The following is an 18,417-nucleotide window of genomic DNA, read 5'->3' as shown; positions in this document are numbered from 1 at the left end:
TTTATTGTTTTGTTTTGTTTTTACTTCCTCTAAGATTATTTTAAAATCAGGACTTGTGAGAACCAGAAAATGAGGGAATTAGGAAAGAAATTGTGGGAAGGAAGACAATTCAAAGCCAAAGCTCAGGACTTCAGATCAATTAGATACTTCCTTCATAAAATCAGTTTAGAGCTTTATGCAGTCAACCAAATGTCAAGTTACACAGATTTATGAACTTCCTTAGATAGTCAGCAGCTTCTGAATTCAAGCTGCTAAAGTATCATTATCTCTGATTTGGAATGAGGAGATGGTTCCACTCCCCTCCCCTCCTGGTTCATCAGTGAGAGACTGAGCAGATGGTTCCTCACAGTGCTTTGCTCTGAACTGTAGGTCTCTCTGATTGAACCCATGTGGTGGCCTGTATTTGAAGTTCAACACTGCTGCTGGAAGAATCCCTCAGCAGATTTCTGTTGCCAGCTGCTCTTTGGGTCCCATGTACCTGAATTACCTGATGTGTTCTTATATCAATTTTTTTCACTTTGGGTTACAGCACTTCAAGTGTCTCATATTCCCTGAAGAGAAAAGCCATGACTTCATTTCCTCTGTAATTTCCCCCAGTCAGGTACAATGTTTAGCATCAAGGGTGAGTTCAGCAAAAACTGATGACTGTTCAATTGTAATGACTAAGTGGATGAAAAGTGATGGTTTTTAATGTTCAATAAAAGATACCATGTGTCTAGTCTTAGGAAACAAAATGTTTATTGAAATGCATGTAGATAAATTACCACCAGCACAAAACTGTTAATGGAGTTTTCAACGTGAGTTCGTTTTACTCTTAATATGAAGTGAGGCTTTGAAAGTCCATTGTCCCATAGGAAAAATATTATATTTTTCTGTTCAGATAAAGTCCTTTAAAAAAGCAAATCACTTTTGAATGGTCTTTTAAACGTCTCCAGCCTATGAATATATAACAAAACAAAAGAATATATTAAAAAAGATATAATTCTCTGTTTAAAAAAGAAGAATTAAATATGACTGATTTGGGGGTAATATACATGAAAACATACTCAGGCATTTGAAACTCTAAAATTTTCTCCTATTTTATTAGTACATACAAAAATATTTATGAAATAATAAAACCCAAAAAAGCAACAAAATAAAATGACAAATAATCATAACAAGGCAAAAAAAGCCATAGTTTTATTTTTATATATTTAGGAAATAAGTCCAAATGTTATCTCCTCAAATAAGCAATTTTTAAAATAACTCTGATTTCAGTAATTTTGGAATACAGTCTGATGTGAATTTTTATTTTTCATTGAAGCCCAAATATCCTTTTAAGAATAATTAAAATTAAAAAATACAGTAAAGGAAGATAGGAAAAGACTTTCAGAAAATGTCTGAAACATTGTGTGAGTCCATAGAAATTAACAGTTATCACTCTACCATCTCTGAGAAAAATGATTTATTCATCTTCTATTTCAACATCATGTTCTGGCCTGACCTGTTTGGCACCCCCCAGGTGGTGTTGCTGTCCATCTGTAATGGAGAGTCTGTTGAATGGGATTATCTTCATGGTGGTTTTCTTCATGGAATACCAGCGGCTTTTCCAAGTGGCCCAAATAATTCCATTATCATAACCATTAGGGGTAGATGCTTTTGAGTAAGTGCCACCTAAAAAGAGTAGTGGACACACAAATCATTACTCTTGCATTTGCTTTCCTCAGACAGTCTAAGAAGAAATGTCTACTGTGATGTGCATTGCCAGTTTCATCAAGTTTGCAAGTGTTATCTATTAACGAAAAGTGTCTCTAAAGATTCCTAAAATCTCAATTTATAATTAAATTTAGTATTCGACAATGCTGTCTATCTGAAGCATGCTTCATGGTCACAGCCATTCTCTAAATTTATTCACTGCTAATAGAGCCAGAACAAAGTTCCCTACTTGGTCTCTCTCTTTCCCTAAGCTTCACCATCCTGGACTCAGCTATTATGGACAGTCTTTCCTCAGGCAGGTTAGAATGCAGGAGCCCCAAGATTCCAGATCAGGTCGTCTGTGGTTATGGGACAACACGATTCTACTGGTTCATTGAAAAGAGGTTTTAGAAAATGGTTCTGGAATGTTATTTTAATCTTTATTATAATCTCTATAGCGACTAGATTAATTTGCCTTCTTGTTCCTAGGTACCAGAATTCATGATTTTGTAAGGGGATGGTTGAGTCTAATACTGGAGTGGACTAAAGTCTGTCTACATGGCTACCCTGAGTCATCTGGATCAAGCACCTTCCTAGAGAGTTTCTTCCAAACATAGTTTCTCCTGGTGCAAAGATATATTGGTTTCTCCCAGTAAAAAAATAAATAAATAAAAATGTTGGGAGAAACCAAGTTACTTTAAAGAATCTTTGAGAAGATTTAAAGTTGGCTGTAGGACAATGGCTACTAGAGATAAGGCTGCTTATAAGTAGATGAGATGAGTAGCCATATTCTATGTTTGCTAATGAATCCTTTAGGATCCATTTGTAGGGCCTCCCCAGGCATAACTGCTGAGCAGTAAGTCAAACCAGTGGTCCAAATCATTCTACCCTTATAGAAAACATAGCCTCCCCCATCCTAAAATAAGTGTCTACAAACCCTAAGCATGACTTTTCTCATGCATTCATGAATCCTTGCCATTAATAGTACTTTCCTTTCCTTCATTCCACTTCTTTAGACACTTACCCACTGTTCACTGGTTGTATCTGATACATATAATTCACGGGAAGCTGAGCCAGGCTAATGTGCTAATAAGTACAAATATGGTAATGTTAGCCCATCCAGATCACATATATGGTATGTCTAAAGGAGATACTGTAACCCAAAGTTCCAAGTCTGATGGTGATAGTTTTAGGTATAATGACAAACCACTGGGTATTTTGCAGTAGGTGGTTGTCCTATTTTATGCACAGTCTTGGTACTTTCCAATTTTGGTTTCAAATAAAGACCTATATGATAAAAGACCTACTATCCTTACAATTATTCCTCTTTACTTTGTATCTATTTGTTACACTTTGTAAAATGTACATACTCTACACTCACTTGGAACCTAAGAAAGAAAGCCGTACCTTGGTAATAAATTCCATTGAGGTGGCCAGCATGACACTTGTTCATCCACCAACCAGATCCATCCTGTTCAGCACAGTTGCCTTCGAATTTATCATTGTCATTGTCCCAGGTGCTGAACTGCATACCATTGTGGGATGTGAAAAACTTGTCACTAGGATCATCACCAAAATCAAAGCCATCGAAGGCATCCCCAGCATCTCCACCAATGAAGTAGGCATAGGTCAGGCGGTATTTGTCAGTTTCAGGTCCCACCTTGAACATGGCATAATCTGCAGTACTGTGAAGAAGGAAATAGAGATGTCACATCCTAAGCCTCCTCAGGAAGTTCAGAAGGTCCCGTTTCCCTCAGGCAGCTGCTTTGTCACTTTGTTTCTTAAGACAAATAGGCACATTGAGAAGAGTTTTCTACAAATGTGTGAACCAGTTCAGAGTTCAGCAACTCTGCTCAGGAAGGGTCTAGAAGACTTCAAGGAGTCTCAGTGAAAAGTAAACACTTCACTTATTTGAATGCTTTTTTACTTATAGATAGGTTCCTAATAAAACCAAAATTTGACTAATTTCATATTTTCCCTTTCTATTTTAGTATTTAGCCTTGCATACAATGCTATCATAGATCACCCTAATGATCTGATGATGAGCATGAGTTAATGCTCAGGAAGGAGATACAGCTAGTTCCCTTACCCATTCATACCACCTGAAGGGTAAGGTCTAAACAGGGTCTTCTTTCCCAAGGCAGTAGGGCAGAGGCAAGAAGGAGGGCTATCTAGGACATCATAGAAACTAAGCAGTACCTGTGTAGTCCACAAAAAAATGAGCTATAGGAGTCAGAGAGAGATTCTCCACTGGGAAAAAATGGGAAAGAAATCAAATTCTATGGAGTGGAGGGAATAATGAGTCTCAGGAATGAACAGAGATTTCCAGAAAATATTTTACCTTCTTCCCTAATCTACAATACTAGGAAAATTGGAGATGATCTTATAGGAAAAAGTCTACTAACTATAGTACTTTCATACCACCTGAAGAGTTAAAAAAACAACAACTATAACAAATCTTTGTGTTCAGAGACAGAATCTGTTTCATTATTCCATAAACATAGTAAGATGGTTGAATGTTTTTATTCACTTGAATTAGGTCTACAAACTCAAAATTCTCAGGTACCTCTAAGTCTAGAGAGGGCTGTAGATCACCAAGGGAGCCAGCTGATTTTATTTTATGATAACCAAGGAGCTGACAGAATGAGTGGTTATTAAATAAATGGGAAATCTAAAGAGGCTGAATTCACTTTCATTCAGGAGACTCATGGAGTCAAACTTCCTGAATTCATAACCCACCTCTATCATTTACCAGCAATGTTAGTTGATAAAGTGGGATTAATAATGATACCTGCTTTTGGGATGGTTATTTTGATTAAATTAGATTTAATATCATGCTCATTTTCTGGTACCTATTAAAATCTCAGCAATTAGCTATTGCTCTGAATGTTTCCAGGGTAAGTAAATTATACAAAAACATTCAGATCCATTACAGAGAGAACCTTCCTCTTTGGACTGCCCAAGAACCAAACTGTTCCTCACATATACCAGGCTGTTTTTTGCCATCCATCTATTGAGAGTTGGAAAGGGCACATGTATGGATGACCTCTACAAAAAAAAAAAAAAAAATCCTTAAAGTTCTTTCTGCACAGTACCTGGTTCTGCCATTCCAGTCTTCCAATTGCACTCTGAGTGCATACGGGATTTGAGACTGTGTGCTTATCAAGTGAATCTTCTCATTTCCCAGCCAAAACTCAGTGGTGCCAGTAGGAGAGAGATGGCCAAATCCTTCTTTATACTGAATCCAGTTCTTCTTGAAATCCACACTGCCGTCCAGTCTCTAATTACAGAATGGCACAAGGGGAGAGAACAGATATTGGTGCATGTCAAGAAAATATCATCAACATCCTGTCAAAAATATGGAGGTTATAAGTGTATTGACTAGCAATGAAGTGACATGGGCAAGATGCCTTGGTTTCCTTATCTATCAAATCGGGCTTTTTAGGGTTGCTGTGAGGATTTCATGATAGATATTAATGAAACACTTTAAAGAGTGCTCAGTACATGGTGAATTCTGAACTAGTGGTAGGTTTTTTTATTTTTAAAAGACCCCTGGAGGACTTCAGAACTCGAGCTAGACATTATTGATTCCATGTGCTGATGGTGGAATGCAGCCCTCTGAGTGCCCCTGCACCAGTAGTTTAACAGTGGCAGGAAGTAAATAAGGCAAGGGAGCCAGGATCCTCAGTGGCTCCCAGTGACTGGCAGAGGCCACAAGAGGCCTTGGAGTAGCCCACCTGTATCTTCGGGGGGGGGGGGGCTCTTCTTCTTATGATGGCGGTCCTTGGTCTTAATATATCTGATGAAAGAGGTCTCTTCTATTTTTTTGTGACCAAAGGACTTTGCTTATGTGCCATCATAAATCTGCAGCAGTGACACCAGCCATATTGAGTGAAAGCCAAGACACTGAAACCACACTGCCTGGATTCAAATCCTCACTCTGTTACTTATTACTTATGTGATTTGGGGCAAGTTACTCTACCTGTCATCCTCAGTTCCCTCCTGAGGGTTAAGTAATTTAATGTTCACAAGGTACTTTGACAAGCATCTGTCATATGGCAGCACCAATGTGGACATTTATTAAACACAGATGAAAGGGGAAAATTACCTTCTGTAGCACAGTCCATCCATTTCCAGAGCCATCAATTTCACAGTAGACCAAGAACTGCTGCTTCGCTTTCAGAGGCTTGATGAAGTAAAGGCCACTCTCTTTGGCTCCCTTATTGGCAATGTCTTGACAATCTGAAAAAAGGAAAATAAGAAACATTTACTGTGGTTTTAAATCCAGGTAAGATTGTGCTAGCCTCAAAAATGAGATGAAATGAACGTGTTTTCAACTCTTCATTTCCCAAGAGGAATATAATTTACATTATGTACATTCTTACATCATCAGTCCTTTCAAACTATTGTTTGCTACTCAAGAATACTCTATACTATTGGAATCCTTAGACACTTTAAGAGCTAGATACTCACTAGGCAAGGAGCAGCATGCCTATAATCCTAGAGACTCAGGAGACTGAGGCAGGAGGATTGCAGATCTAGACTAGCCTCAGCAACATAGCAAGACCCTGTTGAAGAGAGAGAGAGAGAGAGAGAGAGAGAGAGAGAGAGAGAGAGAGAGAGAGAGAAATGAAGGAAGAAAGAAAGAGGAAAAAAGGGAAAGAAAGAGGGAAAGAAAAGGAGCTAGAAGGGTTGGAGATGTGGCTCAGTGGTAAAGTGCCCGTGGGTTTAATTCCCAGTACTTCCCCACCCCCCCAAAAAAAGGAAGGCGGGGAAGAGTGGAGGGGAAAGCTAGACACTTTCTACATTATTCCTATACATTCCCTTTTACTTTGTCTATTTGGTTTGATGAACATGATCCCAATATAAACCTCTCATTTACCTTTCCCAGTTGTATCATAGATTTGTACTGTGTCTTTACAAGGCTCCTGGCACTTGGCTTCAAGCTGGGCTACTTTCTGTTTCAGGTTAAGGATCTTCTGATTATTTGAATTATATATTTCCTGCAAAAATCTACAAAGTAAACAACGAGATAATAAAAGATAAGCATTCCTTTCGTTGGAGTAACTTTGTATTTTCTCTTAGAACTACTATCTTATTTTCTTAAGACTTCCCTTTTGGGGAAATTTGCAAAATTATGTTAATAAATTGAAATGAATTAAAATGCTAAGCTTTTTGGGCAAGGAAATCAACTCCACACCCGCTTCCCCAAATAATAAAAACAGGAATACAATTTTTTGCCAGAATCTTTTTATCCAGAAACAGACATAAAGTCTCAACTCTGAACACAAATAACAAAGTCCATATCAATATACAAAGGTCATCACTAAGTGGTCATTCTGATTTTCAGTTTATGCTTAAAGGAGAGCAGGTAACAGCCACGTGAGATGGGCCTGGTTAAGGGAGACACCTCCTGGCCATTTGGAAGCAGGGACAGTTCTGCTCAATAATTCCCATGTGTTGTTGAAGCGTCATCCATTTTCACCTGGTAATCTACCAAGGACCTATTAATGGGCTTCCATCTCTAACTTACTTGCAAAAGGTATCTTGGGTATTACCATACATAAAATATACAACTAGACACTTTCCTATCTTTCTTAGTGTTTCCAGTTACACAGGTCTGGAAAAAGCTTGGGGGAAGTAAAAACGCTGCTTTTGCAGTTTCTCACAGGGTTGCTTATAAATATTCAGAAATGATAGAAAACTATCTACTGTGCATAAACCTCTGTTTCTAACTTTGAAAAACAGAAGGGAAGAAAAACTATTGGACCACCCTCTTTCTCTACTCTTAGACAATTTCTGCACAATGGTCTTCTTAACTTCAATGATGGGCAGTCATAATGCAAATTATATTGGTGACAATAAACACATCAACAGACTTCTGATATCAAAAAGAGGCAAAAATCTCTCCTGGGCCACTTCTTCCCAGACATCATAGATCTCAGTTTCTCAGAATTTTGAGATCAATTTTCTTTAAAAAAATGGTGAAGAAACGACAACTTTATCTGAGATTCTATGGTTAGAAAGTTTATGTGACTCTAGGAAGCCAGGAACAGGTATTTTATTTCCACATGATAGGAGGAAAATACATAACTGTAGGTTCATTGTGCCAGGATCAACACATTGCTTTACAATGTTTGTTTAAGTCTCTTAAGGTATTTCTTTTCTGACTCACCTTCAATATAATTTACCTTAGTAGTCATGATCCTTCTTATGACTCTGCTTGATAATTTCTTACCACTGACTTGTTGACATTTTTATAAAGAGAATTTTAATTTCAACACCCAAATGCCCATGTGTATGATTTTTACACTGTAAGACCAGTAGGAGGTGAGGGACATTTAGATTTTAAACATTTAAATATATTTAGAACACCTTTCTCCAATGTAATTATTAGAAAGCAATTACTGGGACTGGGGATGTAGCTCAGTGCTTGATTGCTTGCCTAGCATGCACGAAGCCCTGAGTTTGATCCCCAATGCCATAAATAAAAGCAATTATAATCCACTATAATTCATATTGCACACACAAAAAAAACCTCCCAGCTCATTGGGTCAAAGACAGACATAATGTCAACTGGACATTTAAAATGAAAAAAAAAAGATTAAAAAGACTTTCACTGAAACATGTTATAGTAATCAAAACTAAATCTGTCTTGGAGAGCAAAGGAAAGCCAAAATGCTTACCGAATACTAGCATCATGTGTTAGAATCGATGCTTCGTATTTCATAATCTCTTCTACCATCTTCTTGGAATTCTGGGTGGCAGTCTCTATCATATCTGTAAGAGGAGACCAAAACCAGAAAATAAGCAAACAAAACAACAACAAAAGAACTTCTTGAACAATTTTCTCAGGTGGCCCCTAGTCCTTAGTTTCTCACTTGGCTTTTTTGGCTGATCTGGATTATAGCTGATCTGGATGGCTTTGATGAGTTCTTTGGCTTCTGTTGTTTTGTTTTCAACTTGATTTAAGATGTCTTCCAAACTCTGCAGGTCCTTGTCTACATTGCTTTGGTAAGTAGACAGGAAATCTGCGATGCCACAGGTAGTTGGACAATAACTACCCTGCAAACAGAAGCAGCAAGGGACCAGACATTTGAACAAGAGCAACACTTAAAACCTATCCATTAAAAAAAAAGTAATAGGTCAACGATATTTTTAAAACATTAAACGGTATTTGTGGAAGAATTGCTCCTGTTTTCCTCCCCTCTCCAACAGAACGCAAGAAACATAAACGCTACTTACAAATCTTTCATCTAAGATGCAGCAGTTGTCTCTGGTAGCCACATACTAAAAGGAGAAAAGCACGAAATGTCACTAGTCACCATTTGCTTTCTTATGTTTCGGCTTTCTGTTTAAAAGAAGGTGTTTTATGAACAGCACACTTACTGCCAGGCATGCTGGAGAGAACAGGAGAAGAAGGCTGGAGAGGTACAGAATTAAACTCCGGGGTTGTAGGGACAAACCCATGATGCCTGGGGCGCCTGGCGCTTAGAGCCCTGAACTGTCAGCGCTGTGAACTCCTGGGCTCCCCCTGTGCCTTTATATAAGGTCCAGGGCTGGCCCCGATGGCTACTGGAGGGAGCTGATCACGGGGTCTCCTTACCGGAAGGGTGGGCACCTCTTTCCCGTCTCTTTTTCCTCCTCCTGGCCCCAACCTGTGCTCAGTCAGGTTCCCAGATTTTGCACCCCGGTTTAAGCTCCTCCTTTTTTGGCCCAGCTCAAACTTCTCCCTGTGATCCAAAAATCTCCCAGAGCAGGTGAAGCTTTAGCCACTGTTTTGGGGGCGGGGAGCTGCGTGTTGCAACCTCTTCCCGTAGGCAGCAGAGAGAGCAAACACAGATCCCAAGTCCACCCGAGCAAACCCTGCCTGTCCTTAAGATGGGGCCTGCCGCCATAACCTAAATGACCCACAGACCTTTCTTAGCCCAGGGATGAGGTGACAACATTCTCTCTAACCTGCGGCTGTGGCAGGACTTTGCCTCCCACCATGACCCAATTCAGTAGTCCCAGGATGAATGACACTGGAAAGGGCCTTCTTGTCCCTCTGGGTTGACTGTGACCCTCTGACCTCCATTCTCAATGAGCTCTTGAGCTCGACTTGTCTCTTTGACTGGTAGAACTGGCTGCCACCAAGGGAAAATGAGCAAAGAGCCCGCTTGTTTTTCCTGAGGTTCCATCTGGTTACCTCTGGATGCAGAGGCAGGGGCTAGGAAAATCTTTCTCCCTGACTAGAAGCAAAGCTGAAGGAAAAGAGGCAAAATGCGATATTAGAAAAGGGCCATCATCTCTGCCCTGTCGCTAGAGCTTCTTTGTGTATTGGGAAACGACATCCACCATCAACTATTGATAATTTATAATCATGCATTATCGCTATTATTGATGTCCCTATTTTGGGTTATCCCTCATTCCCTCCTCTGACACCAATTAATTTTTTTTTTTTTTGTACCAGGGATTGAACACAGAGGTGCTTAACCACTGAGCCACATTCACAGCCCTTTTTATTTTTTATTTTGAGAAATAAGTTGCTGAGGCTGGCCTTGAACTTGTAACCCTCCTGAGTTACTGGAGTTACAGGCATGCTCCACCATTGTCGGGCTAAATTTTGATAAACCATAAAAGTGGGAGAAATATGTTTAGCATGAAAGAAATACTAACATTTTAATGTTCTAATCTAATTCTTTACAAAGGAAAGCTTATGTTTTGATTTGAAAACAGATAAATGTTCACATTCTATAGCTAATCAATAATTATCAAAATAAAGTGTATCTACCCAAATCAGATTTACCTTTCTTTGTTCCTTAATATTCCCCTCTTACTATTCAGTTAATGCAATCACATCATCGTATCACATAACTAATTAAAAGTCTGCTACCTGATCTCCCTTCCTTCAGTCCAGTCATTCCTCCAAACCATTTGGTGGTGTTTTTTGTTTGTTTGTTTTGTTTTGTTTTTTGTTTTTTGTTTTTGGTACCAGGGATTGAACTCAGGGGCCTTCAAGCACTGAGCCACTTTCCCAGCCCTTCTTTATATTTCATTTAGAGAAGGGTCTCAATGAGTTGCTTAGCGGCTCACACTTGCTGAAGCTGGCTTTGAACTCATGATCCTCGTGCCTCAGCCTCCCCAGCTGTGGCATTATAGGCATGTGCCACCACACCCGGCTCAAACCATTTGCTAATCTTCCTATAATGTAGCTCCAATTATGACATTCATCTGCTCAAAAGCTTTCAGTGACTCCCTACTTCCCATCATAGTGAATGTAAATATCATAAATGTCTCCTCCTATCCTTGCTGTTTTTTCTCTCTGGATCGTATTTCCTATACCTTCTAGTCTAACCAAATTGAATCACATACCATCTCCTTATTGTGCACCATATGGTCCTATCTGTGATCAAGGTTTTCATTTTTCAATGTAGCTCCTTCTGCCCGTTTGGGCTTCAGAAAGACCGCTAGCTCTCTGGCTGTCACAATTGTACATGTCCTTAAAATTTGTTTTATGATTCCCCCTCCCCACCCCACCCGTGCCAAAACCTTGGGAGCAAGCTCTACCTCTTTCATAGCATTGGTAGTGACTTTGTGTTATACACATACATGTCATATTGATCTCACTAGATTTAAACTCATCTTTATGGCCACAGCAACTCATATAAAAAATATTTAATATTTATCTGATGACTTCAATTGGGCTGAAAGTCATTCTTTGAAGTTTAAATTTCTAATACTTCTCAGAACTCCTAAGCCACAAAAATAAGCAACAAAGGTAATGATTAAAGAAATGATTGACTATCCATATGAATGAATATGAAACTATCTTTTAAGTGAATGAGGAAACTCTAATTTAGTCACATGGAGCAGTATCCAACATATTCTTAGGAAAAAGGAAAAAGCATTCTACCATTTGTGATTTTTAAAGACAATAGAATGTATCAACATACATGTGAGCACTTCCATTGGATGGACTTTTCAAGAGTGCAGGTCAATTTTAGCCAGTGTTTATCTCTATGGAAAGGTATGGGGTGAGATGATGATGGACAGGGTTGGGAGAAATTCTTCATTTCTCTGTATACTTAGTATCTTTAGAATTTTGAACATAGTCACATATTATCTACTCTAAATTTGTAATGAAAATCTGCAATGATTGATCACTCACAATGATTTGTTTTCTGTGCTAGTGATTACATGATGATGATGATGATGATGGGTGCTGGTGATTGAACCCAGGGCTTAGTGTATGCATGCTAGGCACATACTCTACACTGAGATAAACCCCACACAATTCCTCTGATTATTTTTTGATTTGAATATAAAAGATGACTTAGTTTTTTGCCTTTGATTTTAAGGAGAATATAATCCAATTGGAGAGTACAGACATTAATTGGTAAGGGTTCTGGAGTCCACCTGCCGGGCTTTGAATCTCATTTCCACACCTTACTAGCTGTGCCACTCAGTACAAGTTACTAAACCTCTCTTGGTTTTATAGTCCATGTTGGTAGAATGGAAATAGTGCTTTTAGGGGTAAGAGGGAAGTAAAGGGGGGCATGAGGTAGGAAAGACAGTGGAATGAGATGGACATTGATACCCTAAGTACATGTATAAAGACACGAATTGATGTGAATATACTTTGTATACAACCAGAGATATGAAAAATTGTGCTCTATATGTGTAATATGAATTGGAATGCATTCTGCTGTCATATATAACAAATTAGAATTAAAAATTAGTGCTATTATTTACTTACTTGGACTGTTCCCAGGATTCAATGGGATAAATACACTGAATGCATTGTCTGATTCACAAAGAATATTAGGTGAATGTTTATAAGGTTTATCAATTACTGAATGGTTTAGATATAAAATTTTTATAAATAGTAATTTCATTTCATACCATTGTAAGAGTGATCATTATTGGTATATTTGGTTCATGGGAAATGAGTTGTTCAAGTTGTAGAAGTTCTTTTTAATAAATCATCTGTGGCAACTAACTATAATCTATGATGCCACCTAGAAAAGGAAAACTTGATTGTCTAATTTAGATGGAAATTACTTAAACATTCACTCCACCAATCACAGATCAAATGATGATAGAACTAGATTGCATGCCTTAAGAGAAGTCATACTTTTATCAGTAACAGTGTTTAAGCAAATTTTGTTTAGACAGAGCATGTTGTCATTATGTATCTTCTTACTGAAGAACATAAAGTATTGATATATTGAATCTGAGGTTATGACTCATTCAGCCACAGGTTGGGTTTTGAACTTCTTGACTTCATACAATTTCTTTAGAAGCATCAATGTATATAATATGCCAAAGGTTGATAGGTAGAGGAAATAAAAATTCTTATATCATTTTAGATTTGGAATACTTGCATTCTTTCCTTTTTACTGACTTGGATTGGAATTTGAGGTGCATGGTCAGAATTTTAGGAAATAGATTTATTTTTTAAACCACAATCTCAAGTTCTAAATTAGAATAATACTAAACAAGATGATTTTTGAGAAAAAAAGTGGCCAGGAGTGATTTAGTGACCTACTTTGGTTCTGCATTGTCTAGTATCATTTAGGTTTATTAAATTTTAACTAGTTATTCTTCTCCATGTTTGAACCAACTTTTTCTTTGATAAATGATTAATGAATTCCAGGAAAGAAGAATATTTCTTAAATCCAATTTACTCCACTTGTAGGTTTGTTTCCTGAGAAAATAGCATACGTATTATTTAAGCCAACACAATAATTTGATTTGTTTCACAAGTCAGTGGGTTTATTTATCAAAGTAATAATTTTTGAAATTCCCTATCATCCAACTGTGTACTGATTTGAAGATACATCTACTACTAATGGTCTTCCCGTAAATTGATAATTCCCTCTCTGAGTCCCTTGCCTGTTTTGCTTACCTCTGCTCCAGAATATTTGCTGAATTTGAATTTGATTATGGAGAGTAAGTTCATCTGTGAAGATGACTCGTTTACCCAGTGATAAATGATATAGACCTTCAGGACTGATAGAGTCACTGATTTGGAGCATATTCTTCATGCTAGATGTGTCATGCTGCAATTTAGTTCTTTGTGTTTTGTGCATTCATTCATTTACTCCTTACAATGAGCTTTGGAGGTAAATATGATCTTATGAAGGAGAAAAGAGAGTCATACAGAGGCTATATGACATAGGCAAGGTCACTGTGCCAGAACAGGAATTTAATCCCAAGGGGCCCAAGATCATGTAACCCAACACCTGAGCCTTCAGCTCAGCTTCAATCATGAAGCACTTAATTTAAATTGGTACAGAGATACAGGGTATTATAAGAATCGAAGTATTCACTGATGGGATAGGTTTTAGCAGCATTTATAGATTTTAAAAAGTTGTGTGTGTGTGTGTGTGTGTGTGTGTGTGTGTGATTACATGAACATGTATTTACATTTATTTATTGTCTGTCTCTTTCTGTGAGTTAAAGTTCACCATGATCTTTTACAGTCCTTCACGAATCTACATTTTTATTGTTTTATGATTAGTTTGTGTTTTCAGTTCAATTTTAGAGTAAGTGGTTTTCAATGCCAACTCATGGTTCAAATAGAGTAGGACTCCAAGAATTATCTTCTCTCAGTAGACTAAGGGAAGACACATATTTTGGGTAGTCCAAAAAAGCTCAAATCAATTCTGACAACAAAACATTTATTTAGCTAATAAGTAAATAATGTATAGACCTAACCTAAATTTACAGCTTTATGCCTTAGAATTGATTTTTCTTCAACTAGACAGAAAGAAAACAATCTGTTGGCACGTTGAAAACCAGTCCACCCTAATGGCAAAAATATCCCATCTAGGGCAACAAAGTTGTCAGTGAGAATATTTGCTATGTGTACAAAAATAGCACATGGAAAGTGAAATTGAAGATGTTTTGTTTGGAGTCTATGAACAATGTGCTTTTAGTTTCACTATATAAGTCAAAGCCCAAAAACACACATGGAGCACAAGGAGGACGGACTCCCTCTCTAGGACTAAGGCAGTAGTTGAAAGGGCCAAGTTATATTCACAAGAATGTGCTCTAGAAAGAAAAGAATCATGTAGGCCTCTGAGGAAAGATACAGGCCTACAGAAAAAATGGACTGCCCTCTATTTGTGGAAAAGTCTCGTGAGTTTGTCATGAACTATCTTTGCAGAGAGAAAAATAAAAAGAAAGTAGATATTCCTAAAGAAGAGCAGGTAAGTAGAATGGAAAATTTTACCACATCCACAAAACAATTCATCTTTTCTTACTTAATGTCCATATTTGCTTTACCCTGCAACCTTGAATGAGGATCAACAAAACATTTATAAGATTTGGATCTATGTTTTAGGGAAGTTTATTACCTTAATGTGATTTGCACTATAGTTCTTTCAAAGTTATATCCATACAGAATGGACGGTGTACAAAAGCCAACTTTTTATTGGCATCTTGAAGAACCTTGCTTCATCCTTGAAAAGTGACATATTTTAGCCTTCTTCAAACTGAGATGCTGTGTATGCTTTACCCTGAGTGCTGGGGCCCTGTGACCTCCACTCGGGTAAATAGAGATACGATTTGCAAAAACAGAGCCCAAATATTTACTCAGTGTTTTGCAAGAGAGACTAGAGTGTTAACCATACTTGGTTGATAACTGCTGTGGCTGTAGTTTGCAGAAGAATAGCCTGACTGCACACAGACTAAGGACAAGCTCATCACTGAAAAAACCAAGTCAGAATTTGGAACACTGTGTTTCATCTTTTACAAACAGCTCAGAGGAAATTCTGTTTAGTAAGATCCAGGAAAACCATTGCTTAATCATGCATCCCTAGAAGTCAGATATCAGCATATCAGCACTTCCTGTGGATCTCACCTACTATGTTTCATTAGGTTAATTTCCCTATTAGTATGTCATTTAACACTATTTTATCTCATTATGGGTATTAAAAGTCTCCTTCATCACACCTCTCTTTATAACCTTTTGATATGGTAAGGTACCTTTAGCTATGAACAGAAACTACATAAAATTATCCTGATAAAATAAAACTTGATCAAATATGTACCCCAAAATTTGGTTGCCAGGTAAGTGTATATCATTCTACATAGTGTTCCTCTGCTGGATGCTCAAAGTATATTTATATATACTTATTGAATATGAAATATATATTTATTAAATATGAGCTATATATAAATATATATTTATATATCATTATTGATTAGGAAATATATATTATTGAATATGGACTAGTTGTCAGGCCTTGTTCAATACAATGAACAAAGACCTAAGTTCACATTTTAGTGGAAAGAAAGAGGCAATAATCCCAATACTATATAATGTCAATTGGTGAAATAGTTATGAAGAAAAATGGGGGTAAGGGAGTGAGAGACTGGAGCCTGGAGCAGGTGCTATTTCAGGTAGGGTGGTCAGGGAAGCACTGATGAGGTGACGTTTGCTGGGTTTGCTGCATGTGCTGCTCACCACTGCCACCTGCAGGCCACTTTGTATCTGGAGGTGGGCAATCCAAAACACCCCCCACCCCCCCACACTCCACCCCTGCCACACACACACACACACATATTTGGGGTTATCAGAGATGTGAACATTCTAAATAAGTGACAGAGTGAGAAAAAAATATACTAAAAGAGGGACCTTGTGAAAATTAGCCAGAAAATACTGTGAAGGTCCATCAAAATCTCCAAGGAGATTGAGGTGTAGGTCGGTGGTAAAGCACTTGCTCAGCATGTACAAGTCCCTGGGTCCAATTTCCAGCACAAACAAAACACACCTCCAAGACTCCCTATGTCCTGTTCAATAAATATAAACTTCTCAATCTTGTTTTTTATTTAAGCTTTTCAGAGGAAAGTGTGTGTGTGTGTGTGTGTGTGTGTGTGTGTGTATATATATATATATATATATATATATATATATATATATATATATATATATATATATATATATTTATATATTTGTTCACCTTATCTTCTAAACTGGATTGTGGTGTCACAAGCTCATGAAATTTTAAATTAATATAATCATGTAATTATACATTAATTAAAATAAATTTTATGTAAACTCCATGAAAAGAAGAAGGATTTGGTGGAGCAGGGATTGCTGGGAATTGAACCCAGGGCCTCATTCATGCTAGGCAAGCCCTCTACCAACCAAATGATTCCCCAGTCCAGGAAGGATTTTTTCATTTGCTGTTATCTAAAACACTTAAAACAGTACACTCAGTAAATACTTGCTGAAGGAGTGAAATGTATTTTACTAAATTATAACTAACTGCTAAGTATTACTGAAACATAAAATAAAATGTTAAAGTGAAATTGAGACAGAAACATAAACATCTAGCTGTTTCTAAGAGCAGTCAAGTTTATAAATTTCTAAACAAATTATGTCTGTCAGGAAATTATTCTTCGTGGTACAATCTGTCCCCAGAGATAGCAAGGCAATCAGATATCACAGCATGGGGCAGTTACAAAATTGGTGGCATATAGTCACTTGATTGGCATCAAGAGGGGTTGTCACATATATTTAATCTTTACAAAGCAAAAGCAAAACTATGTAACATTTTAAAAACAGCCAAGTTTGAATGATATCCATAAAATAAGCCAATTAAATCCCAGAAAGCCACAACACTAAGAAAAATTTTGGTCATTGTTTCTCCTGATTTGCTCTATGAAAGTATAAGGAGAGAAGGCCACACAGAGACCTCTGAAGTACTGCGGCCTGCCTGGAACAAGTGGAACTTGGCCAAACATTTAACAAAGGTAAATGAAAATTCTAGAAGATGGGGGTAATAGGGGAGTTTATAGCACTGTATTTTGGAGCTCCGTTAAACATTTGTACTAATCTAAGATGTAACACACAGGACTATGGCTAGAGTGGATCATAAAGAAAGCCAAGCGACTTCACCTGTCCTTTTCCAGGTGTCTGTCTTGTGCCCATGCTTTAGCCTGGTTCCCTCAGCTGTGCCCAAGTTGGCATGTGGGCCATGATGGAGCACTGCTGCAGGTTATTGGTTCACCAATCCCACTCCACTGTTCGCTCACCTGGAGTTTGCTAGTGGGAATGGGCCTAACTGTGGCTGGACCAGCATCTGCACCAGCACCCCTCCCTACTACTCCCTACTTGTTAAATGGCCCCTTTATCAGTTCAGGAATCCCTCTCTAATTCCCACCCATCCACCATGGGACAGGATGAACATACAAGGTAAGGTCTGAATGTCTGATCTGCCTAAAGTATTACTTCCACCAAACTGAAATGTAAACTTTAGATATAACCAGAAATCAGACAGAGCATCCAAAGATAGACTTAGGAAATAGCTTTGGGAGAGAATTATGGGATCAAATACAAAGTAGCTGACTAATTTAAAAGTGGTTTTATAAAGCAATGTAATGATCTAAGGATAATATTTTATTTTTATATTTATTTTATATTAGAGTTTCTTTGACATCACTATTTCTGAAAACGTTCCTTAGCCCTCATTTCCATTATGTGGGTTAGACCCCAATTTCCTTAATCAGACACCTATAGCACCAAGAATTAAAACCAAGAATCAACAAATGGGATGAATTCAAACAAAAAAAGTTTTTTCTCAGCAAGAGAAATAATATGTGAGGTGAATAGGGAGCCTATATTCTGGGAACAAACTTTTACCCCTCACACATCAGATAGAGCTCTAATCTCTAGGATATAAAAAGAACTCAAAAAGCTAAGCACCAAAAAACCAAATAACCCAATCAACAAATGGGCCAAGGACCTGA

The 18,417-nt window shown here is 37.7% G+C and overlaps 1 protein-coding gene across 2 annotated transcripts; it reads right to left on the bottom strand.

Moving 5' to 3' along the window:
* Positions 1 to 610: 610 nt before the first annotated feature.
* On the bottom strand, positions 611 to 9,144 carry Fgg (fibrinogen gamma chain). 2 transcript variants are annotated; one of them, XM_071614863.1, is made up of 10 exons: positions 9,064 to 9,144; positions 8,920 to 8,964; positions 8,556 to 8,739; positions 8,361 to 8,454; positions 6,557 to 6,687; positions 5,783 to 5,916; positions 4,770 to 4,954; positions 3,082 to 3,359; positions 1,484 to 1,653; positions 611 to 936 (listed from the first exon to the last, which is right to left on the bottom strand). In XM_071614863.1, the coding sequence occupies exons 1-10, from the start codon at positions 9,142 to 9,144 to the stop codon at positions 922 to 924; spliced, it is 1,317 nt and encodes a 438-aa protein (XP_071470964.1). In that variant the 3' UTR covers positions 611 to 921. The 2 variants fall into 2 exon arrangements, with proteins under 2 accessions (XP_071470964.1, XP_071470963.1); XM_071614862.1 differs by lacking the exon at positions 611 to 936 and having other exon boundaries at positions 1,281 to 1,653.
* Between the last annotated feature and the right edge of the window lie 9,273 nt (positions 9,145 to 18,417).

This window comes from Marmota flaviventris, chromosome 7 (assembly GCF_047511675.1).
Source record: "Marmota flaviventris isolate mMarFla1 chromosome 7, mMarFla1.hap1, whole genome shotgun sequence".
Taxonomy (NCBI): domain Eukaryota; kingdom Metazoa; phylum Chordata; class Mammalia; order Rodentia; family Sciuridae; genus Marmota; species Marmota flaviventris.
Note: the sequence above shows the minus strand (reverse complement) of the source record. Positions and strands in the feature narration are given on the sequence as shown.